Source organism: Xiphophorus maculatus, chromosome 13 (genome assembly GCF_002775205.1).
Source record: "Xiphophorus maculatus strain JP 163 A chromosome 13, X_maculatus-5.0-male, whole genome shotgun sequence".
Classification (NCBI taxonomy): Eukaryota; Metazoa; Chordata; class Actinopteri; order Cyprinodontiformes; family Poeciliidae; genus Xiphophorus; species Xiphophorus maculatus.
The window spans coordinates 11,957,892-11,983,667 of record NC_036455.1 but is presented as its reverse complement, the minus strand read 5'-3'; the positions used below and the strand labels follow the sequence as shown (position 1 = coordinate 11,983,667).

The 25,776-nt window shown below is 38.2% G+C and overlaps 1 protein-coding gene across 6 annotated transcripts in view; it reads right to left on the bottom strand.

The window, feature by feature from the left end:
• Positions 1-22,638, bottom strand: part of LOC102224957 (collagen alpha-1(XI) chain-like) — a 44,546-nt gene extending 21,908 nt beyond the window's left edge. Inside the window, exons 1-8 of one of the 6 annotated variants that reach the window (XM_023344361.1) lie at positions 22,145-22,638; positions 10,315-10,476; positions 8,909-9,119; positions 8,559-8,721; positions 8,280-8,402; positions 3,639-4,592; positions 2,346-2,465; positions 688-891 (exon numbers count right to left, since the gene is read on the bottom strand). In XM_023344361.1, coding sequence (XP_023200129.1) covers positions 688-891; positions 2,346-2,465; positions 3,639-4,592; positions 8,280-8,402; positions 8,559-8,721; positions 8,909-9,119; positions 10,315-10,476; positions 22,145-22,262 — 2,055 coding nt within the window. In that variant the 5' untranslated portion in view covers positions 22,263-22,638. The remainder of the gene's footprint in view (positions 1-687; positions 892-2,345; positions 2,466-3,638; positions 4,593-8,279; positions 8,403-8,558; positions 8,722-8,908; positions 9,120-10,314; positions 10,477-22,144) is intronic. The other 5 variants (XM_023344362.1, XM_023344364.1, XM_023344363.1 and 2 more) reach the window with 5 other exon arrangements.
• Between the last annotated feature and the right edge of the window lie 3,138 nt (positions 22,639-25,776).

Genomic DNA, 25,776 nt, shown 5'->3' with positions numbered 1-25,776 from the left:
AAACAAAAAAAAAGTCAACACTAATAACCAACAATTTCCCACAACATTATTAAAGCATTAAAATAAATGTAATACAATGAAAATGTGTTTTTCTTGTGTGAATCTCTTAAGATTTTCTTCGATTACCTATGTGGTTCTCCATAGTCTTGGTCCTTAACTATCATACATTTTTAATGAAATAAAGAAGCTTACCACCACCAAAGTAAAGCCATACACTGAAAAAAGACACTGAAAATAAATGACCTTTAGATGATCATTTTCAGTGTATGTGATGCTTCAGGTTACTGATTATGTGTAACAGCCTCTACATGAGTACTAGCCACTTTTACTTTAACTTTAAAAAATAAAAGCATTTTCAACCAACAGTGTAACTTCAAGGCCTTGAATTGCATTCAATAAAACTCTTTGATTGACTGAGTTTTGCCTGGATATCTTTGAAATCTTTTAAATAACTTTTTTCTAATTGAGTGACATCAACATGTCAACACAAAGACTTTAACCGCATGTTTGAATTACCAACAGTGGATAAGAAATTTATCTGGACTGTGTTGGTTTGGGTTAAATTAAAAAAATACACGTAGCAAACTCAAACAAGTTATCGAGAAGACATTGAATACAATTGATCAAAGACCAGAACTTCCTGATTGGTTAAAACAATTTTTTTGCTTCAAAAGCAAAAATACTCACGCCTCCCTCATGGGTCACAGCGGACAAGGCGGGCCCAGCGTAGCCTTCAGCCTCTCCGGTCTCTGGTACTGGGTCACTGTAGTCTTTGTAGGAATAATCATATTCCTTCATGCCCACGTCTCCAGTCACATACTCCTCAGTGAAGACTTCTTCTTCTCCCACACCGCCTGTCTTTGTGGCCTCTAACTCCTCTCCTTCCTGGGGCTGTGAAGCGTTTTTACAGCCCCAAAAGGATGGATGGAAAAACAGGAAAGAAAGAGCCAAGAGAAAATAAAGGTACAAGAAAGGGAAGGGAAAGTAATGAGATGGGAGATGTGCAGAATGGAAAATGTAAGTGTAGCAGAAAAAAAAGGTAGAAATAAAGAGGTGTACCAGAAAAGGGAACAGTTTAAATATGACTTACCTTGTGCAACTGTTATAAGTTTGAGTTAAAATAAAACAATGTGGCATTTCCTAGAAACGTAATCAGTCCTCGATTCAGTCTGCTTTTTTCCGTAAACAACGCTGAAGGACATTTATCCTGCCACTCTAAATCTTCTGTTTTAGTTTTCTCAGTAGGTTTTCAGCAGAGCATCTCATTACCAGCTTCTGTTTGATGATTTGCAAATAAATTAATTTTTGTAAGAGTTTGGCGCAGAGAGAAAGACAGTCTGTGCTGCAGACCTTCATTTTTACCTTTCTGAACACAAACTAATAATGACAAACTTTGCGAAAACAAACTTCTGCTACTTGCTACTCTATGCAAAGCAAAAATGTTACATGTGTACTTACCAACTCTGTTACAAGGGTTTTAATCCAGTGGGAAAACAGAAATATTTGCTTGTAACTCATACAAATGAAAACACATATAAAAGGCTCTGTAGTGTTTCAAACAGCATTCCTTACCATCCCAAAGGTTTCTTCAAAGTTGCAACAGATTTCAGCACAAAATTTGGACGAAGTCAATAAAATCATTTAACACAAATACGTAAAAAATTAACTTTGATTTTCTACATGAACACATGAGAACTAAAAAACATTTTTGACAAAATACACAAAAGCACCATTAAGGAACCCTGAGTGGTAACTGTACTCCAGTCAAGTTAGCCTTTTCTTTCCTATAAGAATGAATTTTATCCATCTCCTTGTGTCTCTGTGGTAAAACCACATATCAAACATTCTTATGTGGAGCTTTTTTTCACAAGATTTTTGTTCTTATTTCAGGATGACTTAGATATTAAAGCAGGTATCTTGACATGAGAACAACATAAGAATCTTGCTGTTAAGGAGAAAAAGAGCCACATAAACATGTTTGTTGGTAAAGGAGATGAATGTGGGACATTCTCTTTCAGAAGGAAGTTTCTCTCACATGTTGCTTTGTGGCATCAGGGCCAACAGCACAGTAATGAGTGGTTAGAAATACATAAAGAAGAGCAAAGAACTTATACTAAGATATTAATCTACAAGGACTGGGCTCACCAACATACAGATACTAAACCATTTTTAATTCTGTGGTACAAATCAAACATATTTACTTCTTAGCTGTTGGATTCACTTGATAAATTTGTCTGTCCAGTTGAATTTAATCTACAAATATTGAAAACAAATTTATAAAGGAAGATCTATCTATATATTTGGTTTTATTTGAGATGTGTAATTAAGAGTCATTTTCTTTTTACCTGAACAGGTATCTCTTCTTCTCCAATCACCTCACCGTCTGGCTGTGGAACCATCTCCTCATAGTAATAATCGGTGTCTGTAGGGGTGTGGCCAGCCTCAGAATATTCAGTGTCTACATCCTGATTGACAGGAAGTTGTGAGCAGAGAGGAAATAAGCAGAATTGATTGGGAGAGCAGGGTTAGTTCAGTCTGCTTTAGCCAGAAACTGGAAAGCATTGTAAAACTGTGGTCACCGGTGGCCATTTTCGTTTCACTGGCAACGCACATTTTTAATCTTATAAAGATCCATTTCAGAAAAGAAGTTTCAGGTAGCTTTAGCATATCAATGACTATACATTTTTCACAGTTTGCAATGTCATTGAGACTTTACTGAAACTTCTTTTCATGCAATTCTTGAACTGGTTTTGCTTTATTTTGCTCACAAGCCAAGGTTCAAAAAGTGTGAAGTTTGCTCTTATTGGAAGCAACACTGAGAGCATCTATCCATCCCATCAGATGGAAATATCACAGCTTGATGCTTCAGTATGTAGATTCAACCAAGATAAGGAAACTTAGACAAAGTGACATAACAGTCTTACAGAGCTGGACTTTGGTCATGCGTTCTGTGAAACTGTTTTACTTACAGTACAGACCAAAAGTTTGGACACACCTTCTCATTGAATTCAATGAGAAAGTGTGTCCAAACTTTTGGTCTGTATTGAGTACAGACCAAAAGTTTGGACACACAGTTGTGTCCAAACTTTTGGTCTGTACTGTATATGTCATATAAAGTCAACAAAAGACAAAGAGATAGAAATCAGAAAGACAGGCTGCTAAAACAAATTGCCATACAGTGACAAAGCGACAGGTGGAGGTTTGTTCTGCTGCAAGTGTTTTAAGTGTAGTAATAAATGTCGATTCCCACTTTCTGTACCATGATAAATACTTGATTCTTACTTTAAGTGTTTCCATGGAAAATGAGGTCTGGGGCTTAGGATTCTGTCTCAGCATGAAGTAAAGAACAGATCAACTGTTTGTAGCCATGCTTCAATGTGCGCCGCAGGATCATATCATATGGAGAGGTTGCAAAGATTGTGAGGAACATATGATACGTGCAAATACAAGAAGGCGGTATGTTCTTATGAACTAACTTCCATTCAGACAGCTAGCTTGAGGATTTACATCAAAATCTGCAATGACATCTGCAATTTTGCTGTAGGTCCTAGTAGATGGAAAATGCTAGCAAAGAGAATGAAAGAGCGGAGCAGAAATCTGTGGACATTTCAAGCCAAACATGAACCCTCATGTTGTACCTGTTGAAAACCGGTGGTAACTTTCTTAACTGCAGATCCACTCAGCGCAGCCTTGTCAAATGGTGGGAAAGGCCTGTGTTGGGATTTCACATCGTTGTCTATCGTCCTGGGTTTTGTAGGTTTAGACAAAGTGGGTCGGATGGCTGGAGATGGAGAAGTTGCTTTTGTTGGATTGGAAACCCTCTGAGGTTTGCCGATAGTCGGTTTGACCAGAGGAACCTTCACATCTTTACTCTTTCCTACTGAACCCTTGGTGGCAGCAGGTTTTGCCATTTTTGTTGGAGCTGGTTTTGTGGGTTTGGGTGCTTTAGTAGTTTTTGGCTTGGAGGTTAAAGTAGCTACACTGGCCACAGTCTTTGGTTTGTTAGTGGTTTTAATTTTTGTAGCCTCTTTACTAGACTCTTTGGTTTTGCCGTTTGCTTTAGCTGCATCATTGACTTTATTCCCAGCATTGCCATTAACTTTAACTTCAGCAGTAGCTTTGCCATTTCCAACAGCTTTCTTCTCTGTTGTAGCTTTGCCATTGCCGTTTCCATTCACCTTAGACACAACGGAGGCCTTTCCGGTCCCTTTGCCATTTCCATTAGTGTGGGTTTGAGCTTTATTGTTACCATTAGATTTTTCCGCAGATGTCTTTCCATTACCATTACCATTGGCCTTAGTGCCAGTATTTGGTTTCTTCTGAGCAGTTGATTTGCCATTTCCATTCTTAGCAGGAGCAGATGTGGGTTTAGATTTACTTGCTGTAGTTGGCTTGATCTTAGACAAGAGGACCTCTGCTGCAGTAGGTTTTGCTTTAGGTGATTTAGTTGTAGGAGATTTAGAAGCTTTGGTGGGCATAGGTGGCTTGACAACCACTTTGTATGGTCCAGTCTTGGCTGACTTAGGTGGAGTGGGTTTAACTTTTACAAGATGGGGTTTAGATGGAGCTGCTTTTCCATCGAGTGCTTTCTTCTAATATCCAGTAAAATTGTTTGTAGAAGAGTATTTATAATGTAGAAGTGCAAATTGACAAAGAAAGGGAGGGAGGGTAGAAGATGACACAGATACACAGAAGGGTTGGGAGAAAAATGAAAAGCACAAACAAAGGATTGACAGAAAGAGACAAAAAGACAAGAGTGGGTGTTTTGACAAACAGTGACATAAAGATGGCTAAGGTCTGGATGATTTACTGAGACTGTGCAGGCATTACTGGATACAGCAGAAGTCTAGATCTAAGATAACATTACTAAAATCAGTTAGCAGTGGATTCACAAGAGGCATTTAAGAAATGTTGGTACGTTGATCCAAAATTGTATGATTTAATTTTGCTGTTTTCTCCAGTAATGCCATTCCCATTATCAAATGACAAAGCAGCATCTTTGCTCTCTAAGGAACTGGAGGTTGTGGTTTAGTAGAGGCACTGAGGGTGTGAACGGTCAGCTAAAGCCAGCTGTTTTAACTCACACACATTGTGGAAACAATCCCACAAACACACATACAGTCATACTTATCTCTAATGCACTAACCTGTTGCAGAGCTGCACTAATGTACTATGAGGTCCAACTGGAAAATCAGGTAATTTCCAGCTGTTAAGCCATGCAAAGGACAGCTTAATGTTATCTGGGCATGCAAAAACATGTCAGTCAAATTAAACCCCCCAAAATAAAAAAGTACCATACATTGATCAACTCTTATCTCACAAGTACTACAGGTAAATGCATGCAAATAAGAATAGTTTATTCTAAAAAAATAACAGTAAAATGATACATGAGAAGAAACAGACCTTCAGGGGTAATTCAAGCATAGAGTCTGAACACATTTTGATACAACCTGTGGCATCCATGCATGGCTTTTATGAACATAATGCAAACATCAACTGTATTACCATGCAGTAAATTAATTATATATTCTGACAAAAATATATTGAATACATATTACAAAAAGACAGCAACATGCAACAATCGTAACTTTTCAGAACAATTAAGTGATCATGCAAGTGTTAAAACAATGAAAAGATCAAATAACACAGTTTGCTGCAAACTGTTGAAGTTCATCTTAAAAGACCACAAAACTAAAGGCTTAAATTTTAAGCACTTCTTTCTATGTGACAACTGAATATCATAAATCATATCAACATTATAAGGAAATAGATGAAATTACTTAGGCTTTTAAAAAAAATCTTAGTCATATTTGCATAAACTCAGTCCAATGAAATTAATTTAGTACCATCAACAGATCCAGAAGCTTTAATAAGAAATGTTTAAATGTTTTGCATATCTAATTTGTTTTTGTAGATTCTGCTATGTTTTATGTTATGTTTATGTTAAAAGTTATCCAACTTAATGTATAATCGAGAAAAATAAATTACATGTGTGTATGCCAAAACAAGCATACCTACACTTCCTCAGTGCCGCCACTTGGCCACATGTGAGCATACACACATACATAAATGACAACATTTTAATGACTTGAGACAAAAATCTGGCAGGAAACAAACAACCCTGAGTAAGACAAATGGCAGATATGAGGTGGATGTTTAGGAGGTAAATCTTGATTAATAAGAAAGGAAAATGTGAAGTAAAATAAAGGAGGTACGGCATGATAACAGATAAAAGGCCCCTGACTTGCTAAAGAATAAAACACAAAAACTTTATACAATTTGTAGAATAAATTTAAATTATATTCAAATATTTATCAAGTGTATATTACGGATTGCAATATTAATGTATTAAAATGTCACGCTCCCTGTTTCGTTCCATTACATTTGTTTTCCCTCTTCTTGCTCCCAATTTACCTGGTGATTGGGATCCCCAGGCAGGGAGGAGGGGGATGCAGAGGAGGAGGGAAAGCCTGTTTTTCCTCATAATAATAGGGGTATTCATGGTCATCCTGCTCCTCATCAAAGTACTGAGAAAGATGGAGGGATTGAAAGATTGGAGGAAAGATAGAAGGGATGAGATGGAATGGGACAGGAAGATACATGAAAGCAAGAGAAATTCATCAAGAGGGGAAGTATAGATTTTCACAGGGAAATAAGGAGGAGTTATGGAGGCCAAAGAGCAAGAACAGCAAAAGGCCATAAATACAATGTTGAAAGACTGCAATAGATAGCAAGGAGGTATTGACAAAATGCAAAGCTTTCATTTCTCAGTTCATCTGAGTCTTCAGAGTGGTAAAAGGTGCCAATGTCATAAATGTCAATAAATAACCAACCCAGATGAATGAGACAAACATAAGCAGTGGTGAAGTCAAATGAATGTAACCATAGTGAGTTATATTCATTAAAGAAGCAGTCATCCCAACAACATCAACATGACAAGTTCAGAGCTCTGTGCAGCGACTAATAATTTACACTGAGTAAGCTCAGGCATGCAAGCTCATAGATTTGGTACTTTGGATGGATGCATGCAGGTGAAACGTATTTGATTCATGAAATCTGTGCTGGTGTCGAGGGAATGTCAACTGCAAACACTGCAAAACGGCGAATCAAAGCCTGCAATCTACTGTGCACATCCAGTCTCAGTAAGCAAACAGGTTCCACCCTAAGCCGACCTTTAGCCACAATCCTGTCACAATTTAACCACAGAACCAATCAGAATTAAATTTTCATGTTCTGCTGATGTTCTCTTTATTTCAATCCATAAGAAAAAAAACATGGGGAGACACTGATGTTTTACTGTATCATCCTCTTACCTCTACCTTTCTGTGTTCCATTGCAGTAGAGCAGAAAACAGTAAAGTATATATCGTGATTAAGAAGGAGTAAATGTTTAGAGGAGCAGATTTGAGAGGAAAATAAAATCTCTCAGCTTTTCTAAATACTCCTGGGACACAGATTGTGGAGGTGAGGGAGAAGTTGGATAGATACAAACAGTTGATGATGACAAGGATGCATGAGGAAGACAGAAAGGGGGAGCAGAACTTTGATGGCATTATCAGATGACCCAAACTGAACCTGCGGACTTCGATTTCAGGAGACTGAGGCTGTTGATTTTACTATTTGACTATATTTGCATATGCTCTGATATTCATAATACACAAATATAATCATAAACTACATGGTGAAAGAAAGATAGATGTTAAAAATGTATTGTGAGAAGAAGTTTGGTAAACATTAGAAAAGTGACTGAACGTCTGGAGTACTGGTAACAAAAATATCTGTTAAAATACACCTATGGAAATGTCTTTGGGGATTTTTTTTTTGTCTTTTGAAATTTTCCCAAAAAATCAAAGTAGTTTTCTTCTTGTTTACATAAGCCCCAAACGCAGCAAATATCATCTCAAGAAATGCACAACTTTATGATGATGATGATGATGATGATTATTATTATTATTATTATTATTATTATTATTATTATTATTATTATTATTATTATTATTATTATTATTAACATTAATTAGCAGCTCTTGTTTAGTTCAATATAAGGCTCACTTAAGATTTGTCTACAAATGGCAGAACGTGTGAGGAAACAAAATCCAGTCCACAGATTCTGATTGGGCCAGATTTCCCAGAGCTACAGATGTGTTTCTCACTTGTGATGCTAATTCCTAATCTACTAAGTTACAATTATTAGAATGTGTGACTTTAAGAGGTGAGAGAATGTGTGTTTGTGAGTTTAACAAAGGTTAGGTTGTGTACCAGTTCAGTGGTGTTACTCACGTATGTGTTGGGGTCCTGAGCTTGGGTTTGGGGCAGAGGGGAGTCACAGTCAGGGCTGTAATGTTCACAAAAGTCATATGCTGCCTGAGGGTTGGAGGCAATTAACAGCTGCTGGATGTCTCCCTGTGGATAAAAAGTGGACATAAGTAGCTATATAATAATTTCATACATCCTAATTCAAAGCCATTTCAAAGAATTTAATTTGTGTGATGAAACTTTATACAGACAAGCTGTAACCATAGAGAGTACAATCATTTGCCTAATACTTAATATCCGGACCTGGAAAACTTCCTCATCAAGCAGACGAGCTCCAAACACGGTGATACCATTGGTGTCAACCTCAGCATTATTGCCTCGGGCCAGAGGACGGGTCATCTTCTTCTTACAGTCCAGCAGCAGCGTCACATTTTTCTTTGAAACAGAGAACGCGATCCGATGCCACCTGCAGACGAGTAGGAGGAATAGCAAACACACGTGACCAAAGTCATAATTATATATTAAACTAAAACATCCCCTCTGTTATACACAATTTCCAACAAACATCAACAAAGATACTTTTTCTAAAATCACAAATATCTAAAATAACATAATTCCAACCAGTCACAAACTGGTTGCTGCTGGTTACTGACTTGCCATCAGCCAGGTTGATGCCTCTGAAGAGGGGGTAATCCTCAGGAGCTGGTTTGCCATGCTGGTCCTCATACAGGAAAACAGGTGAGCGTCCCAGTTCAATGCCCAACTGCTGGATGCCCTGCTCACTGTAGATGGAGAGGAGGAAAGCCTGCAGACCAGCCTGGGGCTTGATCAGAGCCATGATGGAGAAGTTCTCCGGGAAACGACCTTCAACGGAAAAGATGCACAAAAACTAAGAGAAATGCAAGAAATCAGAAGCAGACCGTGTTGACATAAATCTTAAAATTAAAGTCAGGGGTGAGGTACCTCAGGATCCACACAGATCAGAATGTGAAGCTGGCATCGAGATATGAGCTCATAATAACAGGTGGCGACAGCCAGAGAAAGAATGCTAAGCTGAACCAAAGCTAAAAATCAGCTTCAAGGATTTCTTCATAACCACATAAGTGGTACTTTCTGTTTTCATACGTTGCTTCATAGTTTCAGGCAGCAAAATCTTAAAGTAACGTGTTGAAAACTTTCCACAAAACTGACTTAATTCCAACACAATAACACATAATTATACTAGAAGTCATTCAGCACAAAGGGCACAAACCAGCTCCTGTAAAACTAAGAATGTGAGTTTGAAACATATTGAGGCACAGCAAGCTGGAGTGAACGATTTTCCACGGTTAGCTCCACTGCAATAACAAAAATCAGAGACCAATATCATCACTGGTTAGCCAAAAGAACGACTTAAAAAAAAAAAAATTGCTAACATTTGCTACATTAGCACACATACAGACAAACTCAACAAAAGCCCCAAATTCGTCATTATTGAAGAGTTTAACTCAAAGCCAATTGAGAGTGAAAATTAGCATAGTTTGCTGTTGCCATGGATACGACATGCTTGCGTCAGCGTGAAGCTTGTTGTTAAAAAGGTGGGGAATAAAATCACAAAATCATATGAGCTATTTCCCAGTTTGTCCCAAACAATTAAAAAAATTCATTTACTGATGTTCCAATATCAACTGAAAAATAAGTTTAATTAACTTTGATGAAAAAGTTTGTTTTACTTGTTTATATTTTAATTTAATTAAAATTTTCTTATTATTTTTTCAAAATATATGACCAGGACCAGGATAATGTAGATAAATCAGTGACTCAACGTTTCTGACAAAAGAGTGACGGATTACCAATAAATAAGTTAAACAATTAATGTTTTAGTAGCAGAGGTGTCCCAGTTAAGCTTTTTCTCCTTTGTTTATTACTGCAGTTATGCCTTTATTATTTATTAAGAAATGTGTAAAACATTAGGAGTGTCTCTGAATATTTACATTTTGATTATTTATAGGGTTGTGGAGAAATCATTACAGTGGTTCCTTGTTTAGAAAATTATACACCCTGTCAACCCAAAGCTTACCTGAGAAGAGCTGCTTAGTGGGGGCTGAGATCTGGGCCTTCTTGGCGATACGGTAAGCATGATCAGGGCTGCTGGAGCGACGGGATGTGCAGAAGCCTGGGACTTTCTTCACACCCTCAGGGAGAGAGGGAACCTGCAGAGCACGCAACACGTCCACTGGATCTAATGAGGAAGAGAAATAAAGAAAGATATTCAATTTATTGCTTTGGGATTGCTAAGAGATTTCCTAAAAATATTATCTATCTATAGTCATATTCAGGGACAGCAGTGTGTTTATTAAAATGATACTGCAAGTTGTTTATCAAGCCACTAATTGTACCTCTATCATCTAAAACAGATTATTTTTTGTAGATTTAGGTTTGAGTCAAACTGATCTTGAAAGCACAGGCGTAACTTCCTGAAGGACTGGTGTGGACGTCCCCACCAACTGGGCCAATCATTAGAAAGTGTTTCTTCCTAATGATCGCAAAATTAAAATTCAAAAACATAAATCTGCAACAGACAGAATGTTCTGTTTGGTGTTTGTACTTTTTTGGGGGAGAAATGTTTTTGTGTGTTTTTTTGTGTTTTAATTCCTGATGCACTTGAACATAATCTTTGCTCTGTGCTCCCGGGGCTGTGTATTGGTTGCCATGGCAACGAGTCACGCACAGTGACCTTTACGTGCGTGACGTTAAGGTCACCGACTGAGAAAAAAATAATACAACCACCCGTTTTTCTACATTTTCCCAAAACATCTTTGCATCATTTGTTCGTAGAATGTGGCAAAATTCAGATCAATCATCAAATAGGATGAAATATTTCATAAAGCATAAAGAGCCAAAGTTTGTTCAGTTTTAAACCACAGCTCCTACAGCGACAACTAAGTAAATATGACTGAAAAGTTCCTTTGTTAGTAATTCCATCACCAAGTGAAATACATTATATAGATTAATTAGATTGCTTCCATTTTAACATATTTATATTTCGTAGTATGTTTAATACCTGCTAAAAGGTTAATTTAGCAGGTTTTAATCTGACAAGCCAATATATCAATTTACTGAATAAGACTGTCTGGCATTCACATGTAAGTTTTGGCTTTATTCTTAGCACTAGAAAAGAAAAGCTCTTCCAGTAACTGGAACTCCCCGGCTCCTCCTCATCCCCACCAACGTGCAACACAAAGTTACATCCTCGCTCAAAAGTGATCTTAAATGTTCTTGCTGCACAATTATGATATAAGATAAGGTTGAGAATGCCCTCAACGTGTCTACTACTGTATATGTACTGTAAGAAGAAAGCGCTGCTCTGTTGGAGCAGATGGGCAGCAGGCCAAGACGAATATATATGAACCAGCGCCGGTTGGGTTAGCAAAGCTCAGTTTACAGTAGAACCAGACAGAACTCTCTATTCTGCTCACATTCTTCATGCAACTGGAACAATTAGCTGCTGATGTGATATTGTAGTCAACTAAATATTCATCTGACACCATCTAACAGTTTTAACTACTAATAGAGAAATTCATACACACTCAAAATAAGAAGAAAACATTTTAATATGGCATATTCATTTAGATATAAGAAACAGAGTGAACAGCCAATCTAACATCCTGTCATCATTTCAGACACCTGGCTCAGCCTGCCGGTTTCTCCACACTTTGGTTTATTTTGTTGACTTTCTCATATTGATCAAAAGCTCTATGACATTATAAAAAACTAGAAGAAACAAATTCTCCAAAAACAGGACATTCAGGTAGAGATCTCTGTAAGTTGTGCTTAGACATGGGGGTGTGTGTGTGGGTGTGTGTGTGTGTGTGTGTGTGTGTGTGTGTGTGTGTGTGTGTGTGTGTGTGTGTGACTGCATGATCCTGTGTGTAGATTATGTTGCGTATTGAAAATCAAGGGTAGTTTTTTATTTGTTCATCCAAAATAGTATTTACTGTAAAAAAAAAAAATGTTAACAATGCAAACATGTAGACCAATGTTTGTGTTTTTTTTGTGTTTTTTTTTGCTGTGGTTCTAAAACAAAAGAAAAACCTCAGGAATGTCTAAAATTAAAAAAATAAGTCATTTGTTAAGTTCTTTGGTGATGCAGCTATGCAGCTGGAACCTGTGCTCACATTTTCCCAGATTTAGTCATCAGGCTCCCTGAGTTGGTGACCAGTGAGTCACTTTTATTGTTCACAGACAATAAAAAATAATTTATAGGCTGCTGTAATTTAGTATTTTCCATAATAAACTTGTAAAGTCAGTGAAGCATGCTTTGGGAAAAATATCTATATTTAAATCATGCAAAAGTGCCCAATTCAGAGTGTTTGAAAAGCACAATGAAGCGTTTAACAGCATGATAATTACGAGAAACACCAAAGCTGAATACATGGAGCAAAGCCAAACTGCAGAGACGCCACGTTTAACCTGCTCTGTGTGCCAGTCAGGTGCAAAACTTTTCCTTTGTTGTATTTGGTGAAAAGTAAATGAACAAACCCAAAGAAAGACAACATAAATATTCTAAACTAAAAGTAAAATATGCTCAGTTCAGTAAATTCTTCTGGTAATCAAAGTTTGAAAGCTCCAACAACGAATAACAGATGATTTTTCAGAAAACATCTCAAATTGGCACAAATTCAATGATCTTTTAACAAAATGGATCTTCAAACACATAAATACTTGGTTAAAAATACTTTTTAAGAGTGTGTTAATGCCTTAGTCCAGCACTTTCAAAACAATCCCTTGGTACCAAATGTGACACTTTGTTGTTTTTGTTCCTAGCAGTGGTAACACCCAGAGTTAACAGTTTGTCATATAATCCCACAGATGGTCATGTTTATTCAGACTGGCAAACGGCGCATTCATATTACCTCTGGGTGTCCAGACCACAGCCTGTTAATGTCACTGTGCATCAGAGAGAGAAGGGAAAAGGAGGAGAGTAATAGGAAGCCACAGGGAGGAGGAGCAGGTGAAGGCAGAGGGGTGGATAAGATGAACTGGATAAGGCTGTGCTGTCCTACACAGAAACCTTCTCAGAAAATCAGCTTGGCAGTAGATCTTAGGAGGAGGTAACAGGAGGTGCAAGCAGTTAAAATAGAAATTAAAATACTAGAGACCATTGCAAAGAGAGACATGAGAGAAATTTAAATAAACTTTCTTCTTGGATTTCTGATAATAATAATAATAATGAGATTTATGATCTGATAACTCCTTCATAACCAGAAAATTAAGCTTCTGAGTCCATTAAGCCACAATTTATTCTCAAACTTTAAAGATAAAAAATAATCATTATGATCAGGGAACACTGTGTTGAAATAAAAGAAGGGAAGCAAAAAGAGGAAGCAGTTGGGAAGGAAAGCTCATGCCAAGTTAGTGTGTGTTTGGGGGGGTCAGTCAGTGACAGTAGACAGTGTGGTTCTGTGATGGCAGGATACTGGATCAGATTGCACCCTGAGCTCCCCCAGTACGTCCAGTACAATGCGGCGCTCTGTTCCCCTGTTCCCAGCCCAGCTTAAGTCTGCAGCCGGGGGCCCTTCCTGCCTGAAGGACCACAATCACGACAAAAACACACCCTGAAAAAGGAATAACACACAGAGCAGCAGAGGTACTCACAGCGCAGGCGGCGAACCGCGCTACACACACCTCACGACATGAGGGGCGGCACAAATGAAACTAGACAAGCTGGGAAAACACACCACTGAGGGGCACAAACTTTCCTTCACCACTTTCTGTTTTCTCCCTCTTTCTGCTCCTTAAGTATCTTTTAGCATGAAGACCCACAGATGACTCTGACCATTTGATATCAGCAGGCGTGGCCCAATTACGCTGCTGTCATTAAGACAGGAAACAGGACTCTGAGGCGCATGAGAACAGAGCAGGATCTGAAGATTACACTAGCTTACACCATCCGACAAGGGATCTGGCTGAGGTTTAACAGAAGCAACTATTTTTGTCAAGAAAATTACAAAACAGGAACACCTGAATCACACTGTTCTCATTTAACAATAACCCCTTGACACTAAAAGCACTTTCAAATTACAAAGCGCTGCATTCACACATCATTATTTAGTTTTAAAACATTTGCAGGGCTTTCTTGTCTGGTACACACCCAGCAATTCACATATCAGTGTAAATGTCAGCTTAAGCTCGTTTTCCCAAGGCAAAATAAAAGGTGGAAAATCAAGGATTTAAAAATACACATTCAGTTGGACAACAAATACTATTCCATAAACTTCACAAATCTTTAAGTTGACTGTTAAGAAGTTTCCAGGTGGGATGTAAAATAATTCAGAACCATCAACCTGGAAGAACAGGGTGTCCCTTCTAGTTTGGACTTTTCCTCTCATCCTTTTTGACATGGTTGAACCTACAAGGTCTCACACAGCAGAGCTCAGAAGAACATAAATCACAACGCCACATCAGATAAAGCTCATATAGTTACTTGTGGCCATTTGCTCCTCAGACGTCTTGTGGCCATAACTACTAACACACTTAAAGTGTAATAAACTCACACGTAGTGTGTGTACAGTAGAACCCTGTGTTATAGGGTGGTTTAATCTTTCAACATGTGACCCAGACTGAAACAGTCATGTCTCTTTAACACTGTAATCCTGTAAGTGACGCAGAACCTGAAACACCTCAACACTCAGAGTCCAAATTAAGCTCAATTACAACCAACATGAGAAGCACGCATCTAAACTGAGGCGGAGCTGAACACTAAAAGTTCTTGATGTTCAGAGAGCTGTAGTTACTGCTAACGGCCACTAGATGGAGCTGAAATAAATGTAATTAACAGAGTAGACAATTAGAGACGACAATAAAAGGCTGTGGAAACTGAGCAGAAAGCTGCAATTACTCATTAAAAGTGTTTACATATTCACAGACTGTGAAAGCAGCTGACTGCAGAGACAAATAATCAGCACTAAAGCAAAACGATTAGAAACTATCTAGATATGTTCAGTAGTTTAGAAAACATAGAGCTCTGATTTTTACAATACAAAGCAGGTGCTGTGCACAGATTTGATCTTGTATGTGCATAATGTCAAAAATCTTCATTTCTGAAAAAAAGTTTCACAATTAGACTTGCCCTTGTGAAGCATACATGAGACCCTCAACAACATCAGAAATTAGAAACTGACATGGTGAATGTGTCGCTTCCACTACAACAAAACTTACATTATCAGGAAAATGCTGAAAACTAACCCAAAGGGACGATGTCTTCACCCCCCAGGGGGGCTGGGATGCTCTGCACTGCAGGTTTCATGTGTGATCATTGTGTACTAGCATACCTCTCTACTTGTGTGTGTGTGTGTGTTCCTTTTCCTTTTCTTGCACAGCTTTGACAAATACCAGACACACACTCCAGCCGACACACTGACCCCTAACCTCTCACCTTTACACAACAACCGCTTTGTTAGACACCCTGAGCAAGTGAAATGTGTTATATTTACAACACATCAACACACAAGCAAGCAAATTTATCTTTGCTGTCTGTCTCAGTGCTTCTCAGCTTCACAGACGCTCATATGAGAAAAGGAAGTAAATCCAGACTGTAAAGTTAAAAAGCAGGCATAAAGATTCTCATGTTGAAAACAAAATTTAAGAAATAATTTTAAATTCATTCCACTTGTTCCTCAGGCACCAGCTGCCCCTCCGTCCACCCAGAAAACCACATCGCTAGGAAGTATGCAGAGCTCAAACTGCAGGTTATAATTTTCAACATGAGCCTCTGTAGTTATGATTTATTTATAATGTCTCGAGTACCAAGACAGTAACATATATAATGAGTTTCCATGCATGACAAAGAGAAAGCTTTTAAAATTTAGATTATTGGTTTAAAGCCGAGGTTTGGGTTTGTCGGTGTGGGTTTGCTGACTTTCAACAATGTTTTCTGCAGTGTGGGAAGAGAAAAACATTCAAACAGAAAAAAAACTAAGGAAATCCAAAAAAAAACTTAATGTAGTTCGGATTTGTGTAAAACTGATGTGGTTCTGATCAAAAAAGGAGGAAATTAAGGAAAATGTGCAAACCAGGAAGCAGATGAATGACATTAGCTGTTAAAGAACAACTGAAAACGAACTCAGCTGCAAAGGACCAATTAAGAGAAACGTCAGCTACATGTTAAAGGCAATTTAGCTGCTTTTTTATGTGTTTATTACATAAAAATATGTGAAAATGTTTCTTCTAAAATGGACAAATTAAAAAGAAACACCGAAGCATCCATGACATCTAAAATTAGTCTGTCACGTTTTCCATGTTTCAGCCCAGATTCATATTTAGTCATTATCTTTTGCTATTCTTCTTGCTGTTTATTCTACGTTTTTAAGCTCTCGCCTCTACCTAATATATTAAATGATGAATCTGCCCCTGAAGAGCCAATTTATACTGTGCTGCCGTTTTCTGGCAGCCTTTATGTGGCTTTTGCCAGTGTGCATTTGCTCCACTGATGATGCCATGCTGGAGTCTTGTGTGGTTTCTGGACTGCAGGCCGCAGGCTCAGTTTGGATCAGCGGGTGGATCCTGACACCACAATGCCAGCATGGGACCAGGGTGCCCTGACCAGGGGAGAGAATGAGTGGTTCCCTGCTCTGTACCATCATATGGACCACATATTTAGCAAAGACCCAAATTAGAAACTACACTGATGATGGTGATTATGATAAATGATAAGCAGAAAAAGCAGCTCAGTTGTGTCTGCATTTACTGCAAATATGGGAAACTATTAGTTTAAGTGTCAAACACTATGAAACTCTTTATGATGGCACGGAGAAAGGTTGCACTATTTTACCTTAGAAGAAGTTAGAAACAAAGACACAAGTTTTTATTAAAAAGATAAAACAAAAATCTCTCATTTCTGATGAAATTTCCAAAAAAGAAGAAAAAAAATGGTTTCGAATCAAAGCAGAAACTAAAAGTTCCCAAAGTTTGGAAGCAATTAATACTTACAGGTCTGATTCTCTCCCATCTACTGCTCTAAAAATTCACTAGTCAAGTAACTGATATTTTCACACGAGCTACCAGTTTAAGATGAATCCTGACTTTCAAGAAAAACAATTATAATACATGAAAAGGCTTCACTTTATGGTAATCATGCTCACAGTTAGATGTTTTAGTGTGAAAATCAGCAGTACTGTGAACTTTCTGAGATTTTATTGGTGCATCTTAGCCTCAACAAGAGACCTGAGCATGAGCTGGGCCTGAGGAGTAGGGACATGTTGTGTTAACATCATGATGCACCTGTTTACTTGTAGACGCCACATTATTTCAGAATAATTTAATATAAAACAATGACACATGGAGTAAAAATGTAATGTGTAAATTGTGGCTTGAACAGGAAAACACAAATACGGAAAGCCATAAATACTTTTCGTTTCATTCCAAAGATCTTGTTCTGACAAACAAAATATCATCAGAGTTTATCTCTAAGTCTTAAAGTTAAAAAGAAATAACACAAGTTAGCACTAATATAAAGTGTTTCCTTGACTTTACGTTTATTTTAAACAAGTTTGAATCAACTGTTTGCTACACACAATTCGTTTCTCACACAGTTCCTAACTGAGATTAACACATAATCCTTTTAAAAACTGTTAGCTTTCAAGAGAAACTCAGAGGAATGTTGTTTCCTCTAAATGTTAGTTTATAGTCAAAAGTTTCTGTATCTGAACAGCAGAAGTAGGTAATTAATTTCAAGTGCTTCCCTGCAGCTCTGCATCATGAAGAGCAGCTCTTTCTGTGGAAGTCTGAAAACACAACCAACCGAAGTGTCTGGAAAAACGATGTACATTAAGATTTCATGTAAAAACGCAGCTGGGCTCTGCGCCCTCCTACATCGACTTCCTTGAAACAGAAAAATAGCAGCGACTGGGAATAGCAACTTATGCAGACAGTCTGTCATTATAAAGTTGGCAAGCTCGCCTGCCGTCGTTGTACATCTTCTGCTGAAACACAACGTCTTGGAGGAATCCAGTCAGACAAACCACCAAATCATCACCTATAAAACCAAAGGAAAACAGAACAGCTGTCTTCCGCTCCCCATCTTCCTTCAAGTCTGCATTTTTAATGCGGTTTTGTCTGAAAGATGCCTTTAAAAGTTTACATTTTGAGGCGATGTCATGGTTTACAGCTGAGGCGTGAAAGGTGTTAAATCATATCTCAGCTTGACTTCTGTGTGATTTAGCTACAGCTACCATCTGAGTCTGCTGAATTACTGAGAAAATGAAGGAGAGCAAAGTCGTGGTTCCTTAAGCAAAAAGATGTCTAAAGACTGCACAAAGTAAGAAACTTTTATTATATCTTAAAATAAATGAGAGAGAGCTATCCAATATGAAAATAAATTCCTGTGATAAATGAACTTAGCCAGAGTTCAGACATGCAAGCAATTACATGTTCTATTTTTGATAAAGTGCGTCGACTCCTTGACACTAATTAGCACATTAAAACAGGCTGTTTGCCATGAACTTCCCACCATCCTGTTTTCCCAGAAGTAACCCCACAACCAAAATAATACCTTTATTATGAGTTTATAGCGTAGGCAAAGTGGACGTTTTTCAATTTTGGTGAAATCTTAAGAAAAGAAATAATTCAAGCAGTGCCTGGAAAACTAAATCCAGGGCAAAGTGTTTTAATAAAATCTGGTTTGGAAAAGGTTTTATAAATGGGCTGTTTGGAGTCTTAAAACAGGCAAAAATAAACTTGTTGTGTCTTCATCTGTAGGCTGCAGATGTTGGTTCATAACGTTTTTTAACAATCTAACCAAATTTAGCTGCCCACTGTTGCCACATACTTGCTCTGTTAAGAGATTTCTGCAAAGTAGTAGATACAATCCACTGGGCTCTCTGAATTAAATCACACTTTATCATTTGGCATTAAATAAACAACTGGCTTCCATTGTACTGTGATTATTACAATTTCCATATAAAAAAAATATCTATTGCAAATATTTGTCGAGGATAAGTATGTGATTGGCTAAGATTATAAAAGAAAAACCCTTTAATCCTAATTAAGTTTGTGTTGCAAACAGTCAAATGTTTATTGGGTCTAGCAAGGGTTTAGGTTAAACCTTTGGGAATGCATGGATCCCTTCTGACTGCCAGACGAACATTCGAAGTGCCACATTGCCATAAGGTCAGAAACTGTGACTCAGGGAATAAATTAGGGCCTGTAAATTGGGACAAGCCAGCTAACATCCAGGTCATGGTTAAGGAAATTGAAGGATGGACCGATGTGAATCATGAAAGGAGCAGGATTCCATGGGAAAATGATGATGAAGCAGTGGAAAATGAAAGGGACAAGGTTAAAATGTCAGTTTTGGTCACATGTCACCAGGAGAAGCCTAGAGTACCGGACACTTCCACACAGCCACAGAATGAGCTGTCAAAGCCCCGTCTGCCTCCAGATATAGTAGCTCCATTCATCAGCAGCGGCACAGAGAATAAGAAGGAGAGGAGGGCTGTGTTGCGTTATGTTTAGTCAGACTGAGACAGGCTGCCCTTTGAGGAGCCTTCTGCTCTGAAATGAGGCTGAGGAACATCCATGTCAAGCAAATATTGCCTTCTGAATTTCTCCTCATTAGAACAAAACCGGGCTTTCATAGCTCTCTGGTTCTGCTGCTCTCTGGAAGATGGTTGTAACTTGTCCATCCCTCCACCTCTTTTTCTCCTTTCTCCCAGAGAAGAATGAATAAACATGTGAGCTTCTGACCACTTTTTTCTCTAAAAAGGGCTTTCACTGCCTGGGTGGGGCGCTGTCATAATTTACACCCACATCTGCTGCTGCACCACAATGAGCTCACACAACACGTGAGCTTTTGTCCAGGATCAAAAACGCTCTTACAGGTAGCAGGAAGGTCTAAATACCTTAAATACTCCTTTATTCCTTCCCTTCTATAAGGAGGCTTTAAGGTGAAAAATGCAGCCAGCCTGACTCGGAGGCACACAGAGGCACATTCACTCATGAAGCATACGTTTCCACACCCTGAGCTGAGAGAAAACATCCATAGCTTACATATGCACAAACAGAACTGTACAAAGCACACATAGACCTGCAGACACTATAAGCTTTCAGTCCCAAACCCCTGCCACCGAGGTGCTCCGCAGCATAGCAAGCTATTCATAAAAAGTAAAAATGTCTCAGGCTTCTGCCTCCAAAATACACATGGGAGACCAGAAGGGCCAATCTTGCGATCTCTGACTGAAAACCAGGCCAAAGAAAGCAGGTTTCAAAAAAACTGTCCAAGCTACAGCATCTGTCTTTCCAAACAATAAGAAAACCTATTTAATCACCGAATCTGAGCTTTCTAAAAATACCAAGAGGTGAGAACAAACCAAACTTTGATGTTTAAAAATCTACAAAATAGTCCACAGATTCAGCCTGATTCATCTGCTGTAATGGATTAAAATGAGCACTTAGATTTAATGCAGACTCAGGTGAATAACTGGGTTCTCTGTCTAAAAAAGAACCCAAAGACGACTAGCGGTGCATCAGGGAACTGCTCTGCATACAGATCATTCCAGGACCAACTAATCTGTAATCTATGGGGAGTGAAGAGACAGGAGGGAATCTGCATAAAAATTAACTCATGACATAAGATCCTAAACTGCAAACTTCTAATGGATCCAGCTAGTTTGTATAAAAAATACATAGCTTCTTTATTGATCAAATATTTACTGATGTTTCAATGTAATCAAAAGCAAAATCATCAGAGCCTGTGGGAATGAAATCCCTCCTCCTTAAACAACCACAGGCAGTAATGGAAGGACTGGTGAACAGGCTGAACTGGCAACGTCCAACCGACTAGGCAGGGTCCAGTTGGCATCCTTCATCATGACGCAGAATCAACATATTTACTTGCATTACAAAAATAATTTCTGAACATGATGTTCAGGAAGCAATCATCTAAAGAGGCAACAAAAACAGATGTTTGCACCTGGCCGAAGCTCTGCTCTGGAAGACCTGCAACAGTAAAGTAAACTTCTCCCTGTAAAAAATGCTTCCTGATAATCAAGTAATGCAATAAGAAGCTAAGATAGGAAAATAAATCCAGATTAAAAGGTTGAAACTATTTAAAACTCTTGCTTGGGAGAGATTTTAACAAAGTGTCTGCAGGATTCAGCAGGACAGCACCTGCCAGCATCAGGCTGCAAACTCACTATGACCGAGAAACCTGAGGAAATTATGTCAGGAATAATTAAACTGTTTTATTGACGTATGCAAATTTTACATAATTTATCTGATTTTCAATTAAATATACCTTAGACACCATGTAATAGTAATTTCCTAAACATTATTAATCATCTTTTAATAGATTATTTAAAGCTGACATCTTCGGTATATTAGGGAGAAAAACCAGAAAACAGCATTTGTGCCTCTTTTGTTTTTCCAATACTTTAAATGTCACATAAAATTTATCCTGAAAACTGACTAATTTTACAGGATTTGTTCATAAAACTATTGAATTTAACAAATAAACAGGAGCCTGGTCCAATCATGAGCTCAGGAACAGAACAGGAATCTCCCTGGGAGGATTTGGGAATTTGACCTGTTCCTGCTCATAAACTTCACGACTTAAAACTGTCGGACTCTGCGGAACAAATACCAAAGAGGTTTACATATTTGGATACTGTGGGGCCTACCGTAACGGGGTATTGTTTACCACATTCTTTAGGGGGTCCGCAGAGCAGCATGTCAGGTGCGCCAGTATCCGATAATGGATGAAGCGGGTATTCATTACGCAGTTAATCCAGTGAAATATGACAAGAATGAAGTTTAGGGGTTGAAATGTAGGAAGATGTGACTGAGGGATACGCTCAGGCTTTGAAGAAAAGCGCGACATACATCACTGACAATATTAAGGGTCTCCGTCTTACCTGCCCGAGCCACGGTGGTCTGGCACAGGGTGAGCGCCACAGTCAGCAAGGCGAAGGATGGGAAGCCGATGCGCCACGGTCTCCGCTTCTTCCGGAAGGGACAGTCTCGAATATCCATAGCGTTGCGGAGGTTTGACTGAGCTGTAAACGCAGGATGAGGTGGATGTTATCCTGTCACAGAAAGCCAGCCGTGGAGCGGAGCCCGACTGAACCTTCCGAGAGGCAGCAGACAAAAAGGCACGCCTCTGGAGACGTCTTCACCTTTCTCCAGGAGACTTTCCTTGATGAGAAACCAATGTTTAAGTTAATGCATAAAAAAACCTAAACACAGGACGGGGTTTGGGGTTAATAAATATAATTGTGACGTTTAACCCCTCGGTGCTAAAACCCCATTGAGTCAGATTGGGTACGAGTACCCAAAGTGGAAAGAGTAGAAGAGAGAGACCTGGAAACACACTCTCTCTCCCCTTTCTCTCTCCTTCTTTACTTTCTCACAAGAAGAGTGAAAGTGTGTGTGTGTGTGTGTGTGTGTGAATAGGAGAGAGAGAGTGGTACAGAGGCAGAGGAAGGTGAGAGAGGGCGTGCGTAAATGCGCGCGGGGCGCATGTACTGTAGATATAAGATAGTATCAGTGACACGTACAAATATTCAGCTGACCAGCAGAATTATGCTGTATGTCTTATGCTGATTCGGAGTTTAATGATGGCTAGAAGTTAATTCAGACAGTGGAACAACTTTATGTCGTCTTCTGCTAAAAAAACATTTTACCAAAAACGTTTTGTGAAATTTATTTTAATTCTACTTACCTTCGTTTTTTTTCAGCTTAAACCAACAAGATAAACTTCTGCTGTTAGCTGGAGCGACACGAGGAGCAGATTTGACTGAGTGTTGAGCCAACCAATCAGAAGTCTGTCCGCACAATTAGCCACGCCCCTTTCATCAAATCCACGAGATATCTGGACATTAAAATAAAATATCAGCTCAGGTTTAGGGATTAATAAAATGAGGAGGATGTTTAGAAATCATAGCTGCAGTCCTGATATTTTATAGATCTAGTTCATTATCTAATTAATTTTATGACATAAACAACGTTGTTATCTTGGTGAAATGTTTTATTTATATTCTAATAAAATGTTTGTAGTAACACAGGACATTTAACGGACTGTCAGAATTTATATGTAATTCTGTGATACTTTTCTTTCTTTTCTTCAAATATTGTTTTATAGTTTTGTTTTAAGTTGTTTTATAATTTGGATTTCTAATGTGTTTTCTGTAATTCTTCTTCTTCTTCTTCTTCTTCTTCTTCTTCTTCTTATTATTATTATTATTATCATTATTATGATGATAAGACCATCTAAACAAATACATAATAATAATAATAATAATAATAATAATAATAATAATAATAATAATAATAATAATAATAATAATAATAATAATAATAATTAGTAATGTGAGTAGGCAATAGATAATATTGATACTCTCACCTGTTAGCAGTAATGCATATCTTTCCTAAAGAGTATTTAAACAGTGGATAAGCAGATGGAGGAGCTACATCCTTCTGCAAGGTTTGGTTGACAGCTCAGATAAATATTGTGAACCATCTCTTTGTGTTCCTGCAGACCAGATAACACAATCTCTTCTGACTGCAGAAGACAACACAAAGACAAATCGTAGCCAGCGGCAGCTAATGTTTTCCCTCAGGGTGATATTTGTGTTTGCTAGTAGTAAATTGCTCAACAAAAAGTATTTTTTTTCCTGAAGCAACACCTGGACACGACTGTTTAGGAAAATAAATCTAAAGTTATTGCACTGGCTCTGATTAGCTCTCATGTCGACAGTATTCCCTCTGTGTGCAGAACGTGTGCAGCAATCATACATGGGAATAAATTGAAAGATAAATGAGCAGAAATAACAAGCTGCCAAGTAACTGATTGCTATAAGTATCAGACTATAACGCTGTGAACTTCAATCTAAAGAAACATTCCTTTAAAAGTGGCTTTTAAATCTATACCTGCTGTAAACACTTAAAAGAACCATGTATGTTCAAAGTCCCTCTATGTGCCCTGATGTCTGGCTTTTAAACGTCGCTGCCTCCACAAAGCCCATGGTTAGTCACTTTCTTTGACTGCAGACTTCACATCCAGAAAGCCGTAATTAACCATAATTATGCCTTGATGCTCTACGTATACCACTCACTCCTTCTCACCACCTTCTCATTTCTCTCCCCATTTGTGTTTTATTTTCTGAGGGGTGTGTTTGCAATCTGTGGTACTTTCCAAGATAACTCCCTGACTATAATTCAGTCTGGGGGCTTAGCAACAATAGAAAAACTGTAAAGACCGAAACAGAATGAGTATAACTGGACTTCAGAAAATCCTCTCTGCAGAAGCATTATTCTGCTGACATTATAATATAAAACAAGATAATATTTCTTTCTGCTAATGGAAGAAACCTAGAGGAGTGTTGCTTTGTTTTTATGAGGGCAGGGAAGCTGCACTCATGATTCATGGGTTTGTAGAAAGTGTTTGATGTAGTTTGTTAAATATTTGGTCATAGTTCACTGCATTTAATGATTCTGGTTCTGCAGGAGATCTCTTCCTGTTAACAGGGAGTTTTCATCATCCGGTGCCTCTTCCATGCACAAGATGAAGAACTGAAATAAAGAGAAAAAAATTGCAGAAAATTTATCACAATTTTGCATTTTGTTGCTGAACTAAACTGGACAGGGTGGTTTGAATTTGAGCAAATAAACAGAAATGTGGACTACACTAAAGTTCTCAGATTTTTTTCTGCTGTAAATCAAATACTTGTGCACCTAATGCACCAGAAATGTATAGAAATAAAAGTTGCAGACCCAAACTAGAAAATTTCGGAAGAAATTTAGCCGGGGCCTGCCAAGGCGCGGCCGTGGGGTTCGGGCCCGGCGTCGTCGCGCCACAAATCGGCGTCGACGCCAAAGAACGCCGCGACGTAAGCAGTGGCACGCGGAGAACCGCAAGAACGTTAAGCGAGGCGGACGTGCACCGTTCGGTACGATTTAAAATGTTGTCGAGGCTTTTATTTTGGAAGTTTTGTTAAACTTCATTTCAAAGGGCCAAACTAATCCCATGCGTAATAGTCCTTGGGTTAAAATAGTTATATAATGCTCAAAACACAAGTAGCTGATGTAAAAATATTCAAGGCTTTTATTTTGAAATTTTCAGTATGCTTCATTTCAAAGGGCCAAACTAATACCACGTGTAACAGTGCTTTGGATGAAAAAGTCAAATAAAGCCAAAAAGAGCAATTACGTCATGTAAAATTATTCAAGGCTTTTATTTTGAAATTTTCACAATGCTTCATTTCAAAGGGCCAAACTAATACCACGTGTAACAGTGCTTTGGATGAAAAAGTCAAATAAAGCCAAAAAGAGCAATTACCTGATGTAAAAATATTCAAGGCTTTTATTTTGAAATTATTATTATGCTCCATTTTAAAGTTCCAAACTAATCCCATGTGTAACATTGCTTTGGATGAAAAAGTCATATACGGCCAAAACAGCAATTACCTGATGTAAAAATATTCAAGGCTTTTATTTTGAAATTATTATTATTCTCCATTTTAAAGTTCCAAAGTAATCCCATGTGTAA